Consider the following 24,233-nt stretch of genomic DNA (forward strand, 5'->3'; position numbering starts at 1 on the left):
AGACCACTACAGGGAGGAATGGGAGGGGAGGCAGGGACAGACCATGGCTGCTGAGAAGGAGAGGATGAAAAAGTGCCTGTGAACGTGGGCTCAGAGTTTGTGGCTTTCAAGGGTCCTTTCAATTTATCCCTTAGCAAAATCACAGCATATGTTTGTTGTCAACCACCTTAAGAAGCTACATGATAATCACTCAACCTCTTTCAAAGGAGTGGTGAGTATGAGATTTATTTACCTTTCTGCTTCTGTTTACTTTTAATACAGCCAAGAAGAATATGAGCATATTCAACACTATGGTTCTAGATCATTTAAGCCACAAGCTGGTGTTAACTTCGGTAACAAAGTAACATGTTAAATTCATTGCAAAGTCAATACAAATATAAATATTTACTTAAACAAAAACAAAACAAGAATCAGTGCTTTGGCAGTCACATCATTGCAACACCCAACCTTCAGAAATTATCAACGGATTTCTCAAGCTTACAAAAGAGTTGGCAATGATGCTTTCAGCAGACCCGTCAACAACCGTCACTCACTGAGGGGCATTATAGGGTGAGCTGCTTTAGTAGGAATTTCTATTGATTTGGGGCTTTTCCAGTGTTGCACTGAGAATTTGATTACTAGGATTACAGAAGGGGTAGCATATTTAAATGATGTCATAGTCATGGAATTTGAGGAAGAACTCAAAGATTTCAGGATTTTATCTACTTAAAATCCTGATATTTTTACATAATTTCCAAAGTGTTTCACACACTTCCACTCTTCATCTTGCCATTTAATCCTCAACAGAAACCCCACGAGACAGGTAAGGCAATTAGTATTATCTTCATTTTACAGTTGAGGGAATAGGCTCTGACAGCCTGGGGTCAAACTGGCTTTTTGTTTTACTCTAAAGATTGTTTGTTTGTTCCACACTGCTCCTTCTATGTAAAGTGGAACTTCCTGTTATGATCTTAGATGCAATAAATGTTTATCTTTCTTAGGACAAAGAACTTGAGGCAGCTAACCCCTAAATCCATGAAGCATCTGACTCCTAAAACAAAGCCAGAGCTTCATCTCCCATGTCCCTCTCCCTGCCCGATAAAAGCAATCCTTAATAAGTCACTTCTCCATTACTGGCATTAGACTCATCAATAAGAAGCTTTTGGAAAGTCCTTTGTTTTCCTTTTGTGTCTAGAAGATCTTTGAGACACTAACTCCTTACCATTCAAAGTCAATGTTATCTGCAAAGTAGACCTATGTCCACATGGACAAAGAAATCATTTATTTTGGAAGTTGCTAAGTTTCCCAACTGTTTCTCTGGCTGTGTATGTCCAAGTGACTGATCATACGTCTTCCTAAACTGAAGATCATAGCTTTAATAGTGCCATCTTGTACCTATAACTGCAACTTCGGCTTAGTATGTCCAAGGGAGCAACACTGAATGTTCAGGCTCTGAGCTGTCTGTCAGAGCAGACCCGATACTTTACATGGGCCACTGCGACTGAACATTTCAAGGTCAGAAAATCTTCCAGATCCAATTTTTCCACTTCAAACCACATAATTAGCTTGCATCTCAGATCAGCTCCTACCTTAAAATGTGGGTTGAGAAATGCCCATTTCTAAGGAAGCGTGAGGAAACGCAGCTGTTATCCAGCCACCAGAGTTTACTCACCCACTAAAGCACATCTTATCTCGATCTTTGTTTATATATATTTAATTAACGATTTATGCCCTTCCAATTTCACAAGGATACAAGGCAGCCTGGTCACAAAGCACATGGCTCACTGGCAAACTATTCTGAAGGGAGAGTGGGCCAGATGCCATGTCCAAAGGCCTACGGTCAATTTCATGCACATATGATGCAAGTCAGGCCTCTTGAAAGGCACCTTCTTTTCCAGGGGCTGTGACACAGGAACCTTTAGTGAAAAGTCCAAATGGTCATAAGGAGCCATTCCAGAGGCCCTTTTTGACTATATTAGACACTTTCCTACAATGAGTCAATGTAGCCCTGGATCATTTCACATCTGCTGCAACAGAGGCAGCTCTGCACCTATCATTTGTCACACATGGTGGCCGGCCTTTATCCTCTCAGACAGTGTGCCTCTGTTTACCTCAACTGAGTTTCAGACATGTGTATACAGGGACCTCCTTCAAGCTGTCCCCTATTTCACCTGACCACACCCAATCAAATGGTTGGGATATACAGATGAGGCAGATTCTTAAGAAAGGTTGGGCAACGAGATTTGCCAGGGTTTCTCGTTGTTCAACAAGCTAGCAATGCTGGGCCACAGAATTACTATTAGGGCAACACCTTAAGATGTGCCCAACCGTTCCTCAGAATCAGGTGCCAGCGATAATGTGCTGTTCAAACCGCCCTCCCCACTTAACATGTGTGTAAGTGGGCATGAAATGGTATGACAGAGGCCCAACCGGGGAAGCTGGGGGGAGCAGTTGTAACCACAGCACTTGCATTTGGGTGGAAGGGGAAGTAGAGACAGTGGAGGACGTGAACGACGATAGTCATGTACAGATGACTTCTATCTAATGGAGATAAACTTGAGTAGAATAGAGCCAGGCCTGGAGTTTATGCTCTTTTCATTAAAATGCAGGAAGATTTTTAAATACCTCTCACGCAGGCATGAGAAGGATTCAGAAAAATCTTGTTGTAGGCATTTTATACAGTGTTTCCGCATTTCTGTGGATCTTTAAAATCATATAAGATATATCTCTTGAATAATCATCCTCAAATAATTCTTTTCCTCAGCTTACATAGTCCTGTTGCTGGCCAGGGTTAATCAGGTCAACGGCAGACTGTGTTACTTACGAGCAGGTCTCTGGGCTGCCTGCAGCAGAATTATCTGGGGTATTTGTTAAAACTGCAAACTCGTGGTCCCCTAGATGTGAGTTCAGGAGTTTGCATTTTTCCCCTCAGCTGACTATAATATACACCATTAAAAACAACAACAAAAACCTCTGCAGTGAAATACAATATTCACACAGAAAGCTATACATTGCACAGCTTACTGTTGATTGTATAAACTGAACACACAGTTGCTCATCCAGCAACTAGAGGCACCCTTGTGCCTACTCCCCAGTGCTATCTATCCCCTACTGTGGATTCACTCACACTGTCGTGTGTAAATGTAACTCCTTCTCAGGAGCGTGTAGTATTCCATCCTGGGTTGCAAACCAAATGGAGAACCAGTCTTCCAGAATGTAGCAGACTAGCCCTGCATGGATGTGCCACGCGTTATATCTACAGGCACTCTTCTCAGTTTTTACTACAAGGCTAGACTTTGCCAGGAACTACGGAACTCACGTTGGAACTGAAGTCAGAGGGCTGGTCTGGAGGGCAGATGGGCCAGCTGTCTTTCTGCTTTTTTTTCAATAAATTTATTTATTTTTGGCTGTGTTGGGTCTTTGTTGCTGCGCGTGGGCTTTCTCTAGTTGCGGCGAGCAGGGGCTACTCCTCGTTGTGGTGCACAGGCTTCTGATTGCGGTGGCTTCCCTTGTTGCGGAGCACAGGCCCTAGGCACACGGGCTTCAGTAGTTGTGGCACGCGGGCTCAGTAGTTGTGGCTCACGGGCTCTAGAAGGCAAGCTCAATAGTTGTGACGCATGGGCTTAGTTGCTCCGCGCCATGTGGGAGCTTCCCGGACCAGGGCTCGAATCCGTGTCCCCTGCATTGGCAGGCGGATTCTTAACCACTGCGCCACCAGGGAAGTCCTGTCTTTCTACTTTAAAGAGGCTCCTTCCTGGGTGATCTGATAACCATAGAGGCATTACAACTATCTTTTCCTGATACTGGTTTTTCAGTTCTGCCTCATGAGGGCTCAGAGTATAGTAATTCTTTCCTGACCGCTGCATTTGCTGAAATCGCCAGTGTGGCGGCAGCATTAGCTAGTGGTTATGTTTACTGGAGCCACACCACCTCGGTCCAGGCTGTGATTCTGCTACTTCTTGTGTGATGCTGGGCCCCTGTTTAACTCCAGAGCCTCAGTTTCCTTGTGTAAAATAAGGCTTATATCTGTGCCTCATGGGGTTGTTATGAGGAGTAAGTGAGCTAACATTTGAAAAGCACTTAAACAGAGCCTGGCACAAAGCAAGCAAACATGTTTGATAATTGGATTGGTATTTTTTAAACTCATCAGCGTAACACAGCCACTAAAGGATCATACGGATCTAATGCCAAGGGAGAAGGGTACCAGGTGGTTTTGAGTGGCTTAGCCCAGACTAGACCCCACCCCACCCCGCCTTTAAAGCATTATCTACTGGAGTTTCATTCACTTGTTACCCTTATTTCTGCCACACAACATTTGCTTTCTTATATCTAAAAAAGTGTTCATCAATATGCCACTTATTATTAACCACTGGTAGCCAGAACTAATGGGAATAAAGTCAATCATTAATGCAGGGCTGGATTATTTTTAAATAGGGAATTATCCCAAACTCATTTTTGTCCCAGATGATGAATTAACAAATTCTATTATATTACTACTAGAAATACCAAAGAATCCAATCTCTGATGCATTCTGGCTTGTTTTCTCATTCTTGTATTCTGAAGTTGACATTTCGTTTATTTGAGATGTTTCATGTATTGCCTGAGTTGCTGTAGCTCCCAGGACACGAGGTTAGCCAGGGGCTCTCTTTCTGTCTCTGTCCCCATCTGGATCCACTGTGACCCAAATCCACTCCACAGGCCAGAGGCTTCTTTTCCCATCACTTTACCTTTTCTCCTCTGGACATCCACTCCCTAAGTATCTTTTCAAAATCATCATCACTCTTGCTGTTTATGAAAATTATACATACTTTTAAAAAATTTGAGCATTTAAAAATATATACTGTAGGATGTGAAATCCATCCACAGACCACTCCATTCACCAAAATAGATTCCAGATGGATTCAGGTGCTAGATGTAAAAACTAAAACTATAAAAATATTGAAAAAAGTATAGGATACATTTATGACCTTGGGGGTAAAGAAGGCCTTTTAAAATGAGACATAAAACATAAAAGCATAAAGAAAAAGATTGATGAATATGACCTCATAGAAATTTAAAACTTCTGTAAGGCAAAAGCTGTTGAAAACAACATTTGAAGACAAGCCACAGAATGGGTGAAAATATTTGCCACGTATATAACAAAGACTACTCAGAATATCTAAGAAGGCCTTCACGCAAGCAGAAAAACAGGCAAAAGGCATGAGGAAATAAAAAAGGCCAGTGAACTTTGAATGTAAATTCCACAGGACAGCAATTTGTGTGGGTTCACTGTCTCCAGCATCTAGAGCAGTACCTTGATGTTCATTTAATGTGAAGTAGACTGTGAAAACATGCTCATTCTAAGTTTCAATCATAAAAATGCAATTTTAAAAGGAGACATTTTACACAGCGGATTGGAAAAAAATTTCAGTGTTGGTTAGGATGTGGGGAAATGTCCACACTCGTGTGGTGTTGGGAGCGTACATATACATCCTATCGAAGGGCAATTTGTAAGTATCTACCAAGTACAAGAATGCACATGCCTTTTGACTTAGCAATGCCTACCTCAGGAAATTACTGAGGGTATCAATCACAGCATTGTTGGAGAAAACTGAAAGTTGTAAATGACCTAAATACTCATCAACATGGAATTGACTGAATAAGCTATGGTAAAATCAAACCATGACTAGTATGGGGCAGTTTAAAACAATGAGGTACGCCTACAGGTACCAACCTCCAACACACATAAGTGAAAAAGACAAGCTGCATAACAATACTAGCTAAGCAATACCCATAAAACTGTAGACACGTGCATATGTTCTCTATGTAAATGCACAGAAAAAAGTTTGGATATGAACTTTTTTCCTTCACATATATTCTGGAATCTTCCCGTGTCAAAAGAAAACTCTAACTTGTTCTTTTATAAAGGTTGTGGAATGTTTCATTGACCGGGTATAGCATAAGCTAATCAATTCCCTGTTGATGAATGTATGGTTATTCTTGGACAGCTTTACTGAGATATAATGCACATACTACACAATTCACCCACTTAAAGTGTACAATTCAATAGTTTTGGTATATTACATTATTAATTTTTTAAAACTGATAAAATATAACATAAAATGTGTCATTTTAACCATTTTAAGTGTACAGTTCAATGGCATTAATTAAATGACTATATCATTTTCATTTTTACTATTATAAATAAATGCTGTAAATCTACATCCTCATACATACTTTGTGCCAATGTGCTTCTCTATAGGACAGAAAGCTCTCATCTGCTGAGGGCCAGAGATAAAGAGTGATAAAGAGAAATATGGGTGGGTTTCTTCCTAAGCTTACTACATTACTGTTAAATGTGATTTTTTTTTTTTTTTTTTTTGCGGTACACGGGCCTCCCACCGCCGCGGCCTCTCCCGCCGTGGAGCACAGGCTCCGGACACGCAGGCCCACCGGCCACGGCTCACGGGCCCAGCCGCTACACGGCATGCGGGATCCTCCCGGACCGGGGCACGAACCCCTGTCCCCTGCATCGGCAGGCGGACTCCCAACCACTGCGCCACCAGGTAAGCCCTAACTGTGATTTTAAACCTCTCAAAGAGATAGGGGATTTTCCAAAGCAAATGCAAAAGTGGAAAAGCAAAAACTCCTCATTTTCCTATGTTCATTTAAGTTGTCAAGTACATAAAAACCAGTTAAAGCAAAGGATGATCTGTCATCTAGTATCTGAGCATGCATATGCTAGATCCCAATGGAATCCGTTATCTGGTATCTGACAACTTATCCTGAGTCTTTTTCGTCAAACATACCACAAGCAATTGGACCCTACGTAGAGAGACACAGCCTTAATATTAGATCTGGTTTCCTAATCTGAACTTCTCAGTCTAACTAAAGGGTGACGGCTGGCAATTCACTTAATCCAATGGACTAATGTCCCTGCTTTGTAAAATGGAGGGTCTAGCCCGGATGCTAGAACTTGTGTGGGCCAGGTCACAAGGTGTGCTGGTGGGAACGAGGTCAGCCTAAAACCGCAGATATGCCGGAGGCAAGCTCTATAGTCTGGGAGCTCTGGTCTGAATGTGCCAGCGACTTGTTTTGCGGCCCCAGGCATGTTACTAAACCGCTGACACATCAGTCTCTAAAGCTGTCAATTGGTATTTACCTTACTGGGTGTTGTGCTGGTTCAATGAGACAAAGCACGCATACTGCCTCGCTTGTGTCTGACACCAAAGATGCCCTCAATAAAGGGTAGCTTCAAGGGTTTTAAACACCAAAGCATGTGTCAGTGCCATTCATCCAAGTTGCCAAATATCCCAACTTATGTAACAGCAATAGTAGCTTATACTTCTGTAGCATTTATTACGTGCCAATCACATCCTGAGTGCTTAACATCTATGAACTTATTTAACCCTCTGGTCAGCCTATGAGATGGATACTATTACTTCCATGTAACAAAAGAAGAAATAGGCACAGAGGGTAAGAAACTCATTCAAGATCACAATTACTGAATAGCATAACCAGTCTTTGAACACAGGCAATCTGTACTCTACAGAGTCTGTGTTCTTAGGCACTATTAAATGCAAATATCTGTGTATTTATAGGTGTGGACATAAATGTGGTATTTCCCCCTTTTCTGATAGCTCTCCAGTTTCAATACCTGGTATCAACATCCCTTCCTTACCAAGATGTAAAAAATTAAGAGTACTTCGATAAAACACTCAAATTTCACCCTACCACCTAATTTTAAAACCTATTTTTTAAATGACTGCCAAATGAGAACTTGTTTTAAAGGCAGCTATAAAAAGAATGAATATAAGCGAGGATGTTATTAAACTTCTCATTGGTCACTCTAAGATTACACTGTGACTCCTGTGAGCCTAAGGTGTTTTGAAACTCAAATGCCTGGAGAGTTACCTTCTCATACTGAACAGTATTCTGTTTCATTAGCTTACTCTATTTCCCTAGAGTTTCCACTGAAAATTGAACAGTTTCTCACTAGATCACATGTGCTTTTAACATCAGCTCATAACATGCCTCTCAGAGGAAACAGGCTTTGGACTGCTCATGGAGCAAACCTCAGTGTTTAGCAGCTGGGATTCTGTTAATTTACCCCATGTAGAAGGTTACTTTTGTTTTCCTCCCTTAATTCACTTCTATCTCCATCTCTAGCATACAGGGGAAAGCTTTCCCCCTCTAGCAAGTAGGACCCCAGTGGTGAGGAATGACACAGTTACTTGTCTGACCCAACCATCTGGTTCCCGGGATGCACAGGAGGAGTTCAGTCAGGCCAGGGCAGCTCAAGCACCCCTATACTACACCAGCAACTTCTCCTCCCAGACATTAAGGACGCTGAGTACACTCTGTCCTACCCATTGGGTGGCAGGGGTCCTGCAGCCTTAGCATCTAAGGTATCTTACTCTGCTCATTGGAAAATCCAAAGTTCTTGATGGCCAGATTCTGCTCTCTACCCCTCATCCATCAATGGAGGCTGTATAAGTCTAAATCTCAGTTGTCAGGACAGAGCTCCTGGGCCCAGACAAATCAGTAGAGGTGGTGAGAGTGTTTCTGAGCATTCTGAGATATTTAGATAGACTATGTCTGCCCAGAGTATAGCAAGGATGTAGGCATGGGAAGGCTCACGAGGGAGATCTTTTGTCTAATCCAACACATAGGTGATCAGGCAAGATACTCTTATTTATACAAGCATTTGGCTTGATAGAGTATATTCAATGTTTTCGAACAGATACAATCTTGTTTTGATCAGTTTCAGAGGGCTCTGAACCTTTGTAAAGCATCACATATATATGTCCCACTAAAAAAGAACATGCCAAAGGGCAGAAATTAATACCCCTCAGCACCCGCCAGGAAGTCTGGCGTATTGCCTTGTTCATGGCACTACCTCAGTCTATTGCAAAGACTCCATAGTCAGTGCAGTAGTTTTCATGTTACCTGCCCCTGGGTCATGGAACCTTTATGCCAATAGATTCTTGGATGAAGATCCAATGTAAGAAGTTAAAGCTGAGCTGCTCTGGTTTAAGGAAGGGGAACCCAAGCTGTTGACTGTCTCCTTACTCACTAAGTCATCTTGACAGAAGCCTCCAGGTTCTAGAGACCATTTGAAAACTGGAAGAACTGGTACTTTGAAACCTGGGTTTGAGTTCCCAGCTCTGCCCCTAACCAGCTAAGTTGCCTTGGGCAAGTCACCTTTTCCCCAAGCCTCAGTTTCCCATCTGTAAAACCTGGATAACACTACTTAATTCCCAGGTTGATGGCAGGATTTAAAATAAGGCATGAAAGTAGCTAGTACATAACAAGCATTCAATAAAGTGTACAACTTTATTACTAATGGTCGAATACCCCCTTTTATTACTCTTTAAACATATTTTCCCAAGGACAGAGAACAGAATGTCCTATGGAATCATAGGCCCCTGGGGGCTACAAAGACTGCAGTTTTAGTGAAGAGTTTACGTGAGTCAAAATATTTCCCTATTTATCACTGTCCTTTGAACAATCTGCTTAAAAAAAACAAAACCAAACCAAAACCAAACCCATAATGACAAAATCCTTCTAAAACTTCGTATTTTCCAGTGAGCACAAACTAAGATACCCTAGATGCTAAGATACATTAGAAATCACCATCAGCTCTTTATCCTTGACCGTGTACAGGGGCAGCATTCAGTGCCCCAGCTGCTTCTGGGAGAAAAATCTCACCCTGCCCCTTAGCTCCAGTCTGTTTTCCCGTTCACTTTACCGGGAATTCCTACCCCCTCACCTATCTGCCTGGGAACAGTCAAAGCTTTGTCCAATTATCAGCTTCCCTGATAAGCCTTTCTCGACTTTCCCAAGCACCCTGGAGGCCAGGCCTTTGAACGGTCATGGCCCTGTTACAGTACTTTTCCCATTAAGGTGATTGGGTGTAAGGCCCAGCCCTAGTTCCTAAAGAGAAAGGTCCAGGTTCTTTGTATCCACCTGCCCAGGTTCTGGTAGACAACAGGAGGGCAATAAATCGTTGTTGAACGAACACGTAAATGAATTCCTGAAAGACACATTTGGATTACTAACCCAAATTTATCAGTTACCAAGACATAATTTTGGATCATCAATTTCTTCATCTATGAAGTCTCTTTGCTCTCAGCTCTAAAACGTGAATGTAAGTAACTTAGAGTTTTCATATAGCTTAAGTGAGGAAAATTTGTGAAGGGCTTAGCACGGTGCCTGGCACATGACAGGTACTCAGTAAAGAGCAGCTGCATTTCTTTCATTTTCCCATCCTTGCTGCTCTTATTCAATAGCTTACCTAGAAAATGAGCCCAAGATTATGTCCCCTCTCAGTGCTGCTATATATCACCTGAAAAGTTCAAGTGGCTGTACAGTTGACCCTTAAACAGTGAGAGGGGTCAGGAGTGCCAAGCCTCTGAGCAGTCAAAGTCTGTGTATAACTTAGCTGGTCCTTGGTATCTGTAGTTGCTCAGTGGAGGATTCAACCAACCGTGGATCATGTAGTTTGGTTGTATTTACTATTGAAAAAAGATCTGCGTGTACGTGGACCAGCGCAGTTCAAGCTCGTGTTGTTCAAGGGTCAATTGTACTTCATAATAACAATATTCCAATACTGTTTTAAAATAGAAGGTAATCTGTTTCTATTTTGTGCACTGTTGGCGGGAATGTAAATTGGTACAGCTACTATAAAAAAATTAAAACCGTAACTACCATGTGATCCAGCAATTCCACTTCTGGGTATTTATCTGAAGGAAAAATGAAATCAGTATGTCCAAGAGGTATCTGCATCCCCACGTTCAATGCAGTATTATTCACAATAGCCAAAACATAGAAACAACCTAAATGTCTGCAGATGGATGAACGGTTAAAGAAAATGTGATATGTACATACAATGGAATATTATTCAGCCGTGAAAAGAAGGAGATCCTGCCATTTGTGACAGCATGGAGGAAATAAGGGCATTATGCTAGGTGAATTGAGACAGAGCTATGATCTCACATATATGTGGAATCTAAAAAAGCTGAACTCATAGAAACAGAGTGGATTGGTGGTTGCCAGGCACTGGGGATCAGGGGAAATAGGGAGATGTTGATCAAGGGGTACAAACTACCAGCTCTAGGTTCTGAGGATTTACTATACAGTACAGTGACTATAGTTAACAATACGGTATTATATAAAGTTGCTGAATGATTAGACTTAAATGTTTGCACCACCACCACAACAAAATAGTAATTGTGTGAGGAGAAGGATGTGTTAACTAATCTTTTTATGGTAAACCTTTTACAATACATGTGTTATCAAATCATCACGTCACACACTTTAAACTTACACAATGTCATACGCCAATATTACATCTCAATACCGCTGGGGAAAAATTTTAAGTGTCTGTTCCTAGGTACTCTGACATTTTTCTTTGAATTCTAGATTTAATTAATATTTATCGCTTTCTGTATAAGTCTGGCATAACCAGAATTTGTCTCCAAAATGGCTGATTAAAAAATCATTTCTTTTTGTGTGATCTGGGCTCTGTGAGGGCAAAAAGACACTATGATGTGCGATGAGCCACTGAAATGTTTCTGGTAAGCTGTATGATAAAGATAAGTGATCGTTAAGGTTTAAGTGAATAATCTGATCCAATTATGCTATTTAAATCAGAACTCTTCACACTGACAGCTCTTAGGAACTGTTATTATTTTTACAGATTTCTTATTACGTTTTGTTGGTGCTCTCGTTTATTCACCCTGGCATGTTTGTATTTTCTCACTGATTTCTTATTCCAGACATGGCTGTTTCACCTTATTTCTTAAAGGGAATCTTTATTGTAATGCAAAATGAATTGTAAAATTATCAGGAATTTTCCAATCAAGAAAACAAATCTGTCACTTTCCTATCAGGCGGGAGTCCCTAGGATGACGTGACTCCCTTTGGATGAAGCAAGAAGTCTTTCACAAGGTGGGAAAGGTCTTCCACGATCTGCCCATCTTGCCTCCTCTCGTCCCTTCATGCTTTCCTCTCCAGCCACACTCAACTTCTTTTGCTACACAAGGTCCACATGCTCCTTAACCACCAGGTCTCTGAACACGCCACTTATGGCCTTGCCTTCCCCCTTTCACCTGGCTGACTTCTGTCCTTCCGATCCCCTGCCATCTACTCCCCTAGGGTGAATCTCATCTGTATTTACTAGGATGTCTCTTCCTTCCCACTCACCCCTCAGATCATCGGCTCCATCAGGACAGGGACCATGTTTGACTTCTTTACCTCTATATTTTTATATATAGTTTGTGGCCAGCACACGCCACAAACTATACTAGGCATTCGATACATGTTTGCTGAATAAATTGAATGAATCTGTCTAGAGATAAATAGATTTAACTAAGGCTACTTTGGGATCTGTCAGTTAACTTTATGGCTCTCAGTCTTCACTTGTAACTGCATCCAACATGGTTGGCCACGACCTCAGTGAGGAAAGAGTTAACACAGCTGGTCTGTTTTATTCACTTCTTGCTTATCTCTGGAACACCTGCACTCATTGTAATGACTCTTAACCAAACTCTGAGCACTAAACTTCTTCAGTGTTCACTAATTATTGATGCAAGACAGAGCGTCAGCGTGCACCAGGCGGAAAGCATTGTTTAAAGTAAACGTGAAGATTCATGATGGGCACCTGGGATCTAGTGTGGGTCTGCACCCTGTGGGTCACAGTAGTCATGTGACCAGCTCCTGTGAAGAACTCTGGGCCTCCAAGACTCGAGTGGGCTTCCCTGAGTGCACAGCTGGAGAGAAGCATGCATCTGTGGGGTCCTCACCGAGGGAGAACAGGCAAGCCCATGCTGACTCCTCTAGTCTTTGCCTGCATGTATCATTATTCTGCTGTGCCTGCACTGTGTCCTTGGCTTCATAAATCTTGGCTGTGAGTATGACTTTATTGAGTCACGAGTCCTTCCAGCAATTCACTAGTGGGTGGTCATGGGACCCCGAGACAGCCTCCTTTTTGAACTGCTGCCCTTCCTTCATGTCTGTGATATCACTCTTCACCTTTCTCCTACTTCCTTGCTGAATTTTTTTTTTCCATCTCCTTTGCTGGCTTCTATCTCTACCAGACTCAAAATACAACAGTATCCTCTGGCTCTATTCTGGCCCTCTTTTATCTCTACTTTCTTGTTAGATTATTTTATAATCCCATGGGTTTCAATGCCATCTACATGTTGATGACTCTCAAGCTTATTTCTACAGCCAAAACTTTCCTCCAAACTCCACCTACACACCTGCCTACTGGACGTTCCAACTGGATGTCTATTAAGGATTTCAAATTTTAAAAAATTGTCTAAATCAGAGGTCTTGATTTCAACCCAAACTTGTCCTCTTCTAGTATTTCCTATCTTGGTAAATAATACCTCAGGTGCTCAGCTGTCCAAGCTGAAAACCTCAAGGTCATCCTGGATCTTCTATTTTTCCCTATCTCTGCCCACCCCCTTCCAATCCATTAAGGAAGTATTGTTGGTTTTATTTCCAAAGTAGATCTCTAATCCCTCCACTTCTCTCCATTTCTAATACAGCATCTTCATCCAAATCACCATCATCAACAGTTGCCTGGATTATTATAACTGGATTAGTCTCCCTGCTTCTATACTTGCCCCTTTCTAATTAATTCTCTATTCAGCAGCCAAATTTTTCCAAACCTACACAATTTTTCCAAACCTACATCAGATGCCATCATTTTTCCAAACCTACATCAGATGCCATCATTTTTCCAAACCTACATCAGATGCCATCATTCCGATTAAAACCCTTCAATGGTTTTCCATTATTCTTAGAACAGAATTCAAACTCTCCCTGTTTGAATTAGCACACCAGGCACTCTGTGAACTGTCCCCCGCACGCCTCTCCAGCTTCACCCAGTACCACTCTCTGCATGCTTACTGTGCTCCAGCACCACTGGCCTCATTTCTGTTCTTGGAATACAGCACAATCCTTTCCACCTCAAAGCCTCTGGACTCTCCGCCCACCCCTACACTGCGAGCTAGAGTGCCGCTGAGACTGAACACACATTTTGTGCATTTAGAAGTATATGTCATTAAAACTCACAAGATACCCAGGCCCAGCTACATGTTTATTAAGGCTAGAATGTGGTATTTCCCAATTTGTCTTTCTGTTTTTTCATAAATAGAAAGGAACTTACCGGTAACAAATGGTAATCCCACTAGGCTTATCTCTAGGTTATCTCTAGTAGAGAGAGATTATTCATCTCATTCTCTAAGAGTAACAGAAAACAAATAAAATGTGTTCCTTAACTGAGCAACCTGCATCTCAAATTTAACCCCACGTGCATTTGGTATTACTACTAAGGTGTAAGTAAATCTAATTTTAAAATAATGGGAAAACTCCTGTGGAATTGCCCCATGTTAAAATGATCTGTTCTCCCCATGTGTCCACACTTTCTCAAGAGTGAACAGCCCCCTTTAAAAGAATTTTAATGGATGGGCTTGACTGAGTTACCAACAACGGGCAAGAGAATGGATACTTAACAGGGACTAAAAATTAAAGTTAAGATACTTTCAACCTTCAGCCTGTCTACCTGTTTATTTCCAAAACCTGAACATCTTAAACCTGTAAAGCATTCCTGAGTATGGAGGGGAAAAAAGACCCTTAAAATCGAGGGATTCCAAGTATCTGCTTAACTTTTCTGGTGGGGGGGGAGGGGGGAGGCTTCATCACATGGTCCTTTTCTCTTTTTCACATTCTCTAGATAGACACTTGAACTATTTTTTCACTGTTCAAATAAAACCAGGGATATTTACTTAACCTCTTCTTAATGGAGGGTGTGTGTGTGTGTGTGTGTGTGTGTGTGTGTGTGTGTGTGTCTCCTATATTTGCTCTCTCTTCTCTTAATACATGTTTGGTTAGTGTTTGGGGGCTGAGGGAGCCAGAACCCCTCTAGGTGTGTCAGTGAATGACTCAGTTATGCCCTTGACTGCCTGAAGGACACTAACCTCCCTGTTGCCCTCCAGCATGAGCTGTGTCACAATGAGGTCCTCCTATACTACCTCTCCAAGGTATCATGTTACTTCCCATAACATTGTTTTATTGCAGTATAACCTGTTTTTGCTAAAACTATTTCATTTTCCTGAGAAACTGAAGTATTTACTACATACAACATATGTATAACTACATAACGTTGCGTATATAGTTACATATAGTATGTGTAACTATATAAATGTATATAAAAGTATATATATAAATATACATCCTATATACTTATACATAATAGCATACTATATACTATACTGTATAAAAGTGTATAAAAGCATATTTACACTAATGTTTCCTTTGCTATGCATGGAAAAACTCTTCAGCTGTGACCCTCACTGTGCCTGTCACATATAATCAGCACATAACTGGGTCTAAGATACGAAGATGAATGAAGCCTGGTCCCTGCCCTCCAGGTACAACATAGACAGAGCTCCTGGAAGATGCTGTGGAAGAGGGGCGCAAGGAGATTCTAACTCTGCCCAGGCGACTAGAAAAAGACTTCCAGGAGGAGGTGACATTTTGGACCAAGCCTCAATCAACTGAATAAATGATCAAGTGGTCTCTAACATCCATTCCTGCTCTAAAAATGTGACGTTGTGCTCAATTTCACCTGACTGTATTCATAGTATACCCGTGCACTTTGTCAGAAAGGAGGCTGAGTTATGTATTTGGATAACTGTCAGTTCAGGTGACTTTGGCTGTGCTCCTTAAGTGTGGTTCTAGTTTCCTCAGAGAGATTCCTATCAGAGAAATTTTAAAAACTGAGTAAACAACTAACTGAAAGTTCTTTGTTTATACAAACAGAGGGTTTGCTTTCTTCTTCTAGACTCTGTGACAGTGCTTGCATATTTGAAGGGTTTACCCTGTCATTAATGCCTTTATACCCCACCACGAAGGCTGCTATCTTCAGCTCTGAGGAAGTTCGGGATATGTCTGTGAAGCTAGTTTGAAGGCAACTTGTTTGAAGTTGGCGGCATTTTTGTGATGCCAAGGAGAGTAAACCTCCAGTTGAGCTTTTGACGAAGTTATGTACAGGAAGGGTCACAGACCAGAAAATGGACACTTTTTAAACATCTGACATGTAGCAGTCCTTGTAAAACAGGGTTGAGAAAACATTTTTAATGTGCAACTTATGTCTGTTTTATTTACTTTATGTCTGTTTATTTGCACACAAACTCAAATTAGGATTTCCTAACCTCTCAAGCAAACTACTACCCTATATTACATTGAATGGCTACGGAGCTAGGAAGAATACCAATTCTTTTCAATCACTACATAGGAAGTTCCGATTTAATCTTCTTCCCCTAACCCAAATGCATGTTGGTATTTGATATAACCTTCAAAACTTTACCTTTTTTTGGGTAATAAACTCTAAGGGAAAAGAATCTGCAAAAGAGATCTATATATAACTGAATCACTCTGCTGTACACCTGAAACTAACAACATTGTAAATCGATTATATTTCAATAAAAAACATTTTTTTTTTTTTACTTTAAGATTCTTCTTATCTTACGTTCTGACTTTGCACTCTTCGAGAAAGGGGCATTCTAAATTCACAAACCAAAGGAAGGAAACAGGGCGAATGGCAGTTATCTCTCAACTCTAGATACTATTCGTCACTGTCACTGCGGTGTTACCACTAGGCACTCGTGTTTTGATTAAGAACGGAAACCAAACACCTTCTGTATGCTGGCTACATAAATTTGAAGTGGGTCTTATCAGCTCTCTGCATCTGTGGTTTCAGACCAACAGTCCCTAACCCTATCAGTTGATGCCTCTTTTTTCACGTCCAAGATTTTGCAGCTCCTCCTTCACCATGCTGGCATGAAATCCACAGAAAATAATATTTGCATACGTAATTTCAGAAAGATTGATAAAATGTTCAAACTTTACATAAAGGGGAAATAAAAAGAAAGCAACTTATAATAAGAAAAAGCTGCTTAGATCAATTCTTGAGATTCACGGTGAAGGCATTTATTACAAACGCAGACTGATTCAGCTGTGTGGTCACTGATGCCAGGATTTTAAGAACGTGAAATATCTCGGAACCAAGTTCAGAGAAAAATATAATTGAATTTTCCCTCAATTTGCCTACAGGTACTATTCCTGGAAAGTTTGGTACATATTAAAATTGTGGGAAAAAAGTATTTTGTGTTTGTACATAATTCGGAACTGGTTTTAGCTGGTAAGCTGGTCTTGCACCTATGGAAGACATTAGAAAATGTGGAGGACGATTTTTCACTAGGCACGACTATTCTGTGTGCTGCTAACAAGATCAGGAGGATGCATCAGCGAGGTCCCCCCTCCAAAGACTTCAAAGTTACGGCCTAAACCTCCCCTCAATTTCCAAAATTCCCCCTAGGGGGCAGTACTACTCTTAATGAGAACCACTGTTCTCAACTCAGGAGACAGCATTTTGGTGGGTGGGTGTCCTGAAAGTGTGCAAACCAGAATCTCACTCTTCTCCTTTTGCCTCATAACCAAACAGTTTTAGTATATAGAAAAAAAATTAAGTCTACACCAAAATATGTAATTCACACTGCTTTGGATGAAACTGTAAATACTGAAAAGGGGTCTAGGATTCCATAGCCTATCACTCCGCACATAAAATACATTTTACACGGGCCTTTTCTTGGATGATGGAGGATGCTCCTCAGCTTTTGCAGAATCACAGCAGTCGGGGCAAGGGGAGGAGCAGGATGTATGGGGGAGGGGAAAAGGGACAAGAACAGAGAAAGAGGTAACTGGAGAAACTTTTCTCTACAGCAAAGAGCTTTAATGGTCCACTATTTGGCACAAGACAGGCTTTGGTTCCAATCACCCCTCTGTCATTTACTAACTGTGGACGATTCATTCAATCTCAATTCTTCACATGTAAATTGGGGGATAATAATGGTATTTCGTGCCGTTGTTAGAGTGATTGAGGGGTATATGTAAAGTGCCAGGCAAAGAGTAAAATTCACTTAATGTTGGCTGCAATTATTATTTTTTTAAGTTTCAAATGCCACTAAAGTATTGGTGGTTGAAGCAGAGTAACATCTGTGTTACTTTTTGGATATTCTGTCTCTTCCTCTTAAAATCTCATACCACAAATATAGTGGAAATCTAAATCATTTCCTTGTAAGAAAAAAAGGCAGTGTCTTTAAGAAACTTAATGGTTATAAAACAAGGCTGAGGTTCCTAAGGTGTTTTAGAAAAGGACTTTACATTTCAAGTTAAAGAAGGGGAAAGGCTTGCTACCCCAATGTAACTTTAAATCACAAGTATGTATATTACAGCTGAAATTCCCAGATTTTAGTGGCTGTCTTGCTATTTAGTCCTCAATATGTCAATATTTACATCACAGAAAGCATTTTATACAGGATCTCAAGCAAACTGGCTTGCCGATCACACTTGAGAAATGAATAGGGTGACAGAAAATCGAATGCTGTGGCAAAATCTCGTATCAAGTGTCCTTTTCAGAGGGTAAATCGCCAGCCGGAATCTACCCAGGCAAGGGGAGTAGGCAATGAGAGGTCTGTGTACATGAGCACGGTACATGCCTCTTTGGGGCACGAGTCTTAAGCCAATTCTAGCGAGATTTTTGAGTATCTGCAATGTTATGACGACTCCTGGCGGAGGAATTCAATAAATATCTGTTGAATGCATATGTGAAGGTGAGAATCCTTGGGGGAAAATGCAGGAGAAATAAATTCTCCTTTAAACACAACAACGAAAACTTTATGCTACAGTGATCTTTCATCATCATCATCACTATAACACTTAGCATAACATCTACCCTCATAGCAAATTTTAAAGTAAACAATATTGTTAACTATAAGCACTCTGCTGTGCAGTAGATCTCTAGGACATATTCATCCTGTATGACCAAAACTTTGTACCCTTTGACAAATACTACAGTAATCTTTCAAACCAGGAATGCCTGATTTATGACTGGTATAAGAGAAGAGGTAAGGGCTTCCCTGGTGGCTCAGTGGTTGAGAGTCCGCCTGCCGATGCAGGGGACGCGGGTTCGTGCCCCGGTCTGGGAAGATCCCACATGCCGCGGAGCGGCTGGGCCCGTGAGCCATGGCCGCTGAGCCTGCGCGTCCGGGGCCTGTGCTCCGCAACGGGAGAGGCCACAACAGTGGGAGGCCCGCGTACCGCAAGAAAAAAAAAAAAAAAAGATAAGAGGTAAGCATACATTTCTTGAGATCATCAATCAATACTCCTTTTGGAAATCAATTTGGTTACATGTATCAAATACATAGAACTGCTTTAAGACCTGGTAATTTCCTTTTTGGAAATATATCCCCAATAGCAGGTAATGTATCCTTAACAGCAACTCTTATGTAGTACTTATTATGTGCCAGGAATTATTCTAACCATCCAGTGTCACACTGCTACAAAGTAGAGGATGTAGAATTTGAACTTGGGCCTTGTAGTTCCAAAGCCTGCGTGTGCTCTGACAACTTTTGCTGTCTTAGCTACAAAGGTGTCCACTATGGCACATTTTTTTTTTTAATAACAGGAAAATTTAGAAACAAACTAAATGTCAGTGGGGTGTAAGTTAAATAAACAATAGTATATCCATTGATAGGACAAAAAGCAGGCATTAAAACTCAGGTCTTAGAAATAACATGTTTGCAGGGGCAAGCAAGATATTTGGCTCCGTGGGAGGGGAGAAAGGCACAAAACAGGGCATATAGTCTTTCAGGTCTACTAAGTGTTTCCTTTGGACGGTGAGATTTTATTTTTCTCCTTGGTGCCTTGTTGTATCGTCCCAATTTTCTAAATGAACTTGAGTTCCTTTTGTACTCAGAAAAAGAAAATTGCTAATAACAAATTTCCGTCTAGATCAGCACAGCCCAATCAAAATATAGTGCAAGTCATATATGTAATTTAAAATGTTTTAGAAACCACAACCATATTAACAAAAGTAAAAAGAAACAGGTGAAGTTTTTTTAAAATGTTTCTTATTTAGCCTTTATATCTAAAATATTACCACTTCAACATGGAATCAATATAAAAATATTAATGGGCTATTTTACTTTTTTGTATGAAATCTTCAAAGTCACTTTTAGCACACCTTAATTTGGTCTAGTCACATTTCAGCTGCTCAGTAAACAAGTGGCTACTGGCTACTGTGTTGGATCCTTGGTAGAAGCTTTACTTTCAGATCCAGTGTGCCCAAAACGTGACTCTGAAACCCTCCAGTAACTACCTCAGTCTTCATGTGACCAGCCACATCTGTGTCAAACCGCTTCCTTAATGAGAAAGAGATGTGCTTCAGAGAAGGTGGATCTGAGTTTGAAGCCTCCCTCTAACACTTATCAGCTGTGTGATCTTCAGCAAGTTAATTAACTTCTCTGTGCCTCATTGGATCCTTTCTGTAAATGAGTATAAGGCCTATTTGAGTTGTTGAGATTGAAATAATGTATTACAACACCAAATACATGGAAAGCACTTTAGAACAGATTTTATTATCTAACCCTTGCTCTTTGCAACCTTCCTTATTCAGATCAAGGTTAGACTTAGCAGGAGGAAAGACAAGATTCTTAGAAAAGAGATGTAGGAAATCTCATTTAAAGTGGTCCTAGAACTAATTTGGGGGGATGTGGAGAGAATAGCTGGGGAATCTATAATAAATACATTTGTATTTTAAAGGGGGCTACCTGACAGCAGGGCACAAATGGCACAACTTTTTGCTTGCTTCACATTAGCTATCCCTCAGTAAATAGTCAAGCCACTAAACAAACAGATAAAAATCACTGAACACGTGCCAGGAACATGCTAGACAAAGGGGCTTAGGAGTAATTAAAAAAAAAAAAAGGATAGGAGAGGTGTTCCCTTAACTGAATGAAGGAATGAATCAATGAACATTGTACATTTTCTGATTTTTCTCAACTCAGCTGTCTGTTCTTTTTGTTTTATAGTTGCCTCTGTTGTTTTACCTAAGATTTTCTTTACTCTGATATTAGGTAGTGGGATTTCCTCTGGAAGGCTCAGCTGAAATATGGTCTGTCTACTATGGCAGAACCTAGGTGAATGTATATATGTACTCAGCTTTTGGGTAGCTTTCAAACATTTCAAAATTAAAAACTGGAAAAAAACCAATTATAATAGAAGGCCATTAATCATGACATGTATCAATGTTTTTTTTAGCATCACTGTTTATAACAGAGGCCACCAGAAGCTATATAGATGCCGCAAAGAGGTGAATGACTAAGAAATTCACATAATCGAGGAGAAAGACTATATAGCAATAAACTCACACCTGCAGACCTTTCAATTCATGGAAATATGTAATGAAATAATGTGAACTGGGGGAAAAAAAGCAGAAGAGAATCCATGATTACAGTAATGAAAATACACGTGATATGCATCTACAAAAACTAAAAATGTATTTGGCGAGGTAGGAAGATTACTTTCCCTTCTAGGTATGTTGCCCACATTCACAATAACAAAGAAAAATAAATAACACATATGGTAAATCTTGTTTGCTAAGCAAGCTATCTTACATCAGAGGGCAGGATGGCCAGGGGAAACTGTGCATCTAGTGAAAAGAGTACCAACAAATATGCTTGGCAACCGACTCCCAGTTACTAGCGTGCAGTTTAACCTACTACTCAGAACCTAATAGCAGATTTGGGATTTTTCTTAACCGGAGTAATTATTCAGAACATACTCAATACAAATATTTGACCTAAACTAGTGTCAGATTTTATTTTTTACACGGTAATTCCTCAGTCCTTTAACCACAATAGTGCACACCAGGTAAAAACAATTAAGCCCGCTGCCTTTCATTATTACCGTGGTCTGATAGCACGCAGGGTAGATCAAAATAGCTGGTTGACATTGAGAGTCCCGTCTCAAGCACTTTGTGCTTGAAAAAAATAAAAACCAAATCATTTAGTACTTAAAATTAACAACACTGGCATCACCTTGTGGGTTAAATGACTGAACAATAACTCAAGTTAGTTGTGTTCTATATTTCCTTTATTAATGTAATTAGTATTCTTAGATCTTTTAAAATTGCTCTTCTCTAGCCCTAGGGGAAAATGATTTCAAAAGGCTGAATACATGTGCTGATTCAAGATACGCTTTCTCATACATCCAACCTCTATAAGTTTGGATGATACAGCAAAATATAGAGTAATTCTGGCTCCAACTCCTTAGCAACGTTGTTTAAAAACAAAAATGCCATTACACACATAAGCCAAGAATTTTTATGTTGCATTGCACATAAACAAATTTATGTAATACTTTTAAAATATAAAAACCATGACCTTAATTGTTTGGAAAACGATTACTTAAGAATATGGTAATTAAGAGACTCACAAATTGGTTGAAAAACTCAGAGCTAAAATTCACACAGGGTTGAAATACACCTTATAAAGAGCTGACATCCAAATTACATACACTTGACAAAACTTATAATTTAAGCATTAAGTTATTTGCTAATCTCTTTGGGGAGGTACCAATATAATAAAAGATTGAGAAATAATAATATCTGGTAAAATTATTTGCCTTGTCCCAAAACGGCTAAGCCTTAAAGTAGAATCAGCTGAGTGCCAATCCTGGTTATAAAACTCACTCAAGATTTGAGTGTTCTAGGGCAAAATACTTAATTTCACTATGATTCAATTTTCCTATCTACTAAAATTAGAATATATAGTTGTATATTTATACTTAATATATGGTTTCTAAATTAAAACAAAGTAATTAATAATGAACTCGAAAATACTAAGAGCAATACCAATCACTGCTGTGGTACACTTATTACCCAGCAATTGTCTCATTCAAATGGATAACTTTTAAAATAGCCTTTTAATCAGTACCAAAGCCACTTTTTTGCATAACTTTAAGCCATAGGGCTAATTATACGTGACATAGAAATCTCACCAACAGAACTGCCCTGTTTTAGTTTAAAAGAGGCTTGAAGACACGATCCTAACAGTCCGAGTCATATTTAAAGAAGCCATCAAAAAGGGAAACAAACCTGAGATGGGTAAACAGACTTCCTTGGCAGAAGTTCATGTAGAAAACTAAAACCTAAAGTACTCATCCCAGGAAATCACTGTCTGCAAGATCCCAAAACAGAACGCCATTAACGCAAAGCACTCAACACCGAACGACAGCGGAGACGTTTAGTAAAATTCAGGTCTTACTACTCCCCTGACAAAAAGCAACACAACACACAAAAGCAGAAACAACCAACACGCAAGGCAGGGATGGAACCGCTCGAGACCCTCTGAGTCGCTTCATGGAGAGGGGACAGGAGGCTAAGGCATATTTAATGAATGAAACTGAGGACTAGGGGTTTGGGAAAGTACACGAAACGGACCCTACCTTCCACAGATTCCCCGATACTGTGTAAGTGAGTGATAGAACTGTAGTTTTGGGAAATACTCTTCAGGAACGCTTCCATCTCTGGCTGGTGGTGGTAGCTGAAGTCCAGCGCAGCTACCACAGGCAGCAACAGCCCTAGCCAGAGGCGGGCGCAGTCCATGGTCTAGAGATGAATAAAAACAATAATAAAGCTGAGCAGGTGAGGAAGGGGGTAGTGGGGAGTGTGCACGTTACTCGCTTCGGCTCCGCTGTCTAGTCTCAGATCTCCCGGCACTAACACTCCCAGCTTCCGAAGGAGGTAAAAGTTGGAAGCAACAGCTTCGAGAGTTAGCGCACCCGGAACACGGGTGCCCTCCATCCCGCCACCCACCCTCTCCTCCTCCCCACGTCTCGGCCGCTCTCCGCCGCCCGACAGCTGCAGCAGCTGCGCCCGACCCCCCCCCCCCCCCACCGCGTCCCGCTCCTCACCCCGAGCCCAGGCGCGCACCGCCGCCCGTCGGCTGCCACCAGCCGGGACCCAGTATTAATAGCCCGGCCAGGGTCCCACCCACGACGCCTGACTGACGTCTCTCCGGCCCACTCAGGCGCCGCGAGGAGCACTCCGGGGCGGGGCCGAGCCGGGCTGTCCGGGCTCCTCTGCCTCCTTCGAGGTCCCTGGGTGCGGCGGCGAGCTTCCCGAAACCGAGTTACCTCGCGCGGCCCCAGTTTTTGCCGGCGCCCCAGGTTGGCAGTGCGCTCACCCCGGCCACGGCTTCGTCCGCTGAAGGGGTCCGGGGCGCTCCACCAAAGGGGCACGAGGTGTCTCCAGCAGCAGCGAGCTTGGAGACGCTAAAGGCTTGGACGGCTTTTCGAGTTGGGTGGTGCGGGCCGGCGCGTATTGGGCTCACCTGGAGCCCCACGAGGCGCCGCGAGTC

The 24,233-nt window shown here is 41.3% G+C and overlaps 1 protein-coding gene across 1 annotated transcript in view; it reads right to left on the bottom strand.

Annotated features, from left to right (window-relative positions):
• CPM (carboxypeptidase M) overlaps nucleotides 1-23,853 on the bottom strand; it is an 87,776-nt gene extending 63,923 nt beyond the window's left edge. The window contains exons 1-2 of the mRNA XM_004281875.4: nucleotides 23,788-23,853; nucleotides 23,320-23,482 (exon numbers count right to left, since the gene is read on the bottom strand). Of these exons, the coding sequence (XP_004281923.2) occupies nucleotides 23,320-23,479 (160 nt within the window). The 5' untranslated portion in view covers nucleotides 23,480-23,482; nucleotides 23,788-23,853. The remainder of the gene's footprint in view (nucleotides 1-23,319; nucleotides 23,483-23,787) is intronic.
• Nucleotides 23,854-24,233: the final 380 nt, after the last annotated feature.

Source organism: Orcinus orca, chromosome 11, assembly GCF_937001465.1.
Source record: "Orcinus orca chromosome 11, mOrcOrc1.1, whole genome shotgun sequence".
Taxonomy (NCBI): Eukaryota; Metazoa; Chordata; class Mammalia; order Artiodactyla; family Delphinidae; genus Orcinus; species Orcinus orca.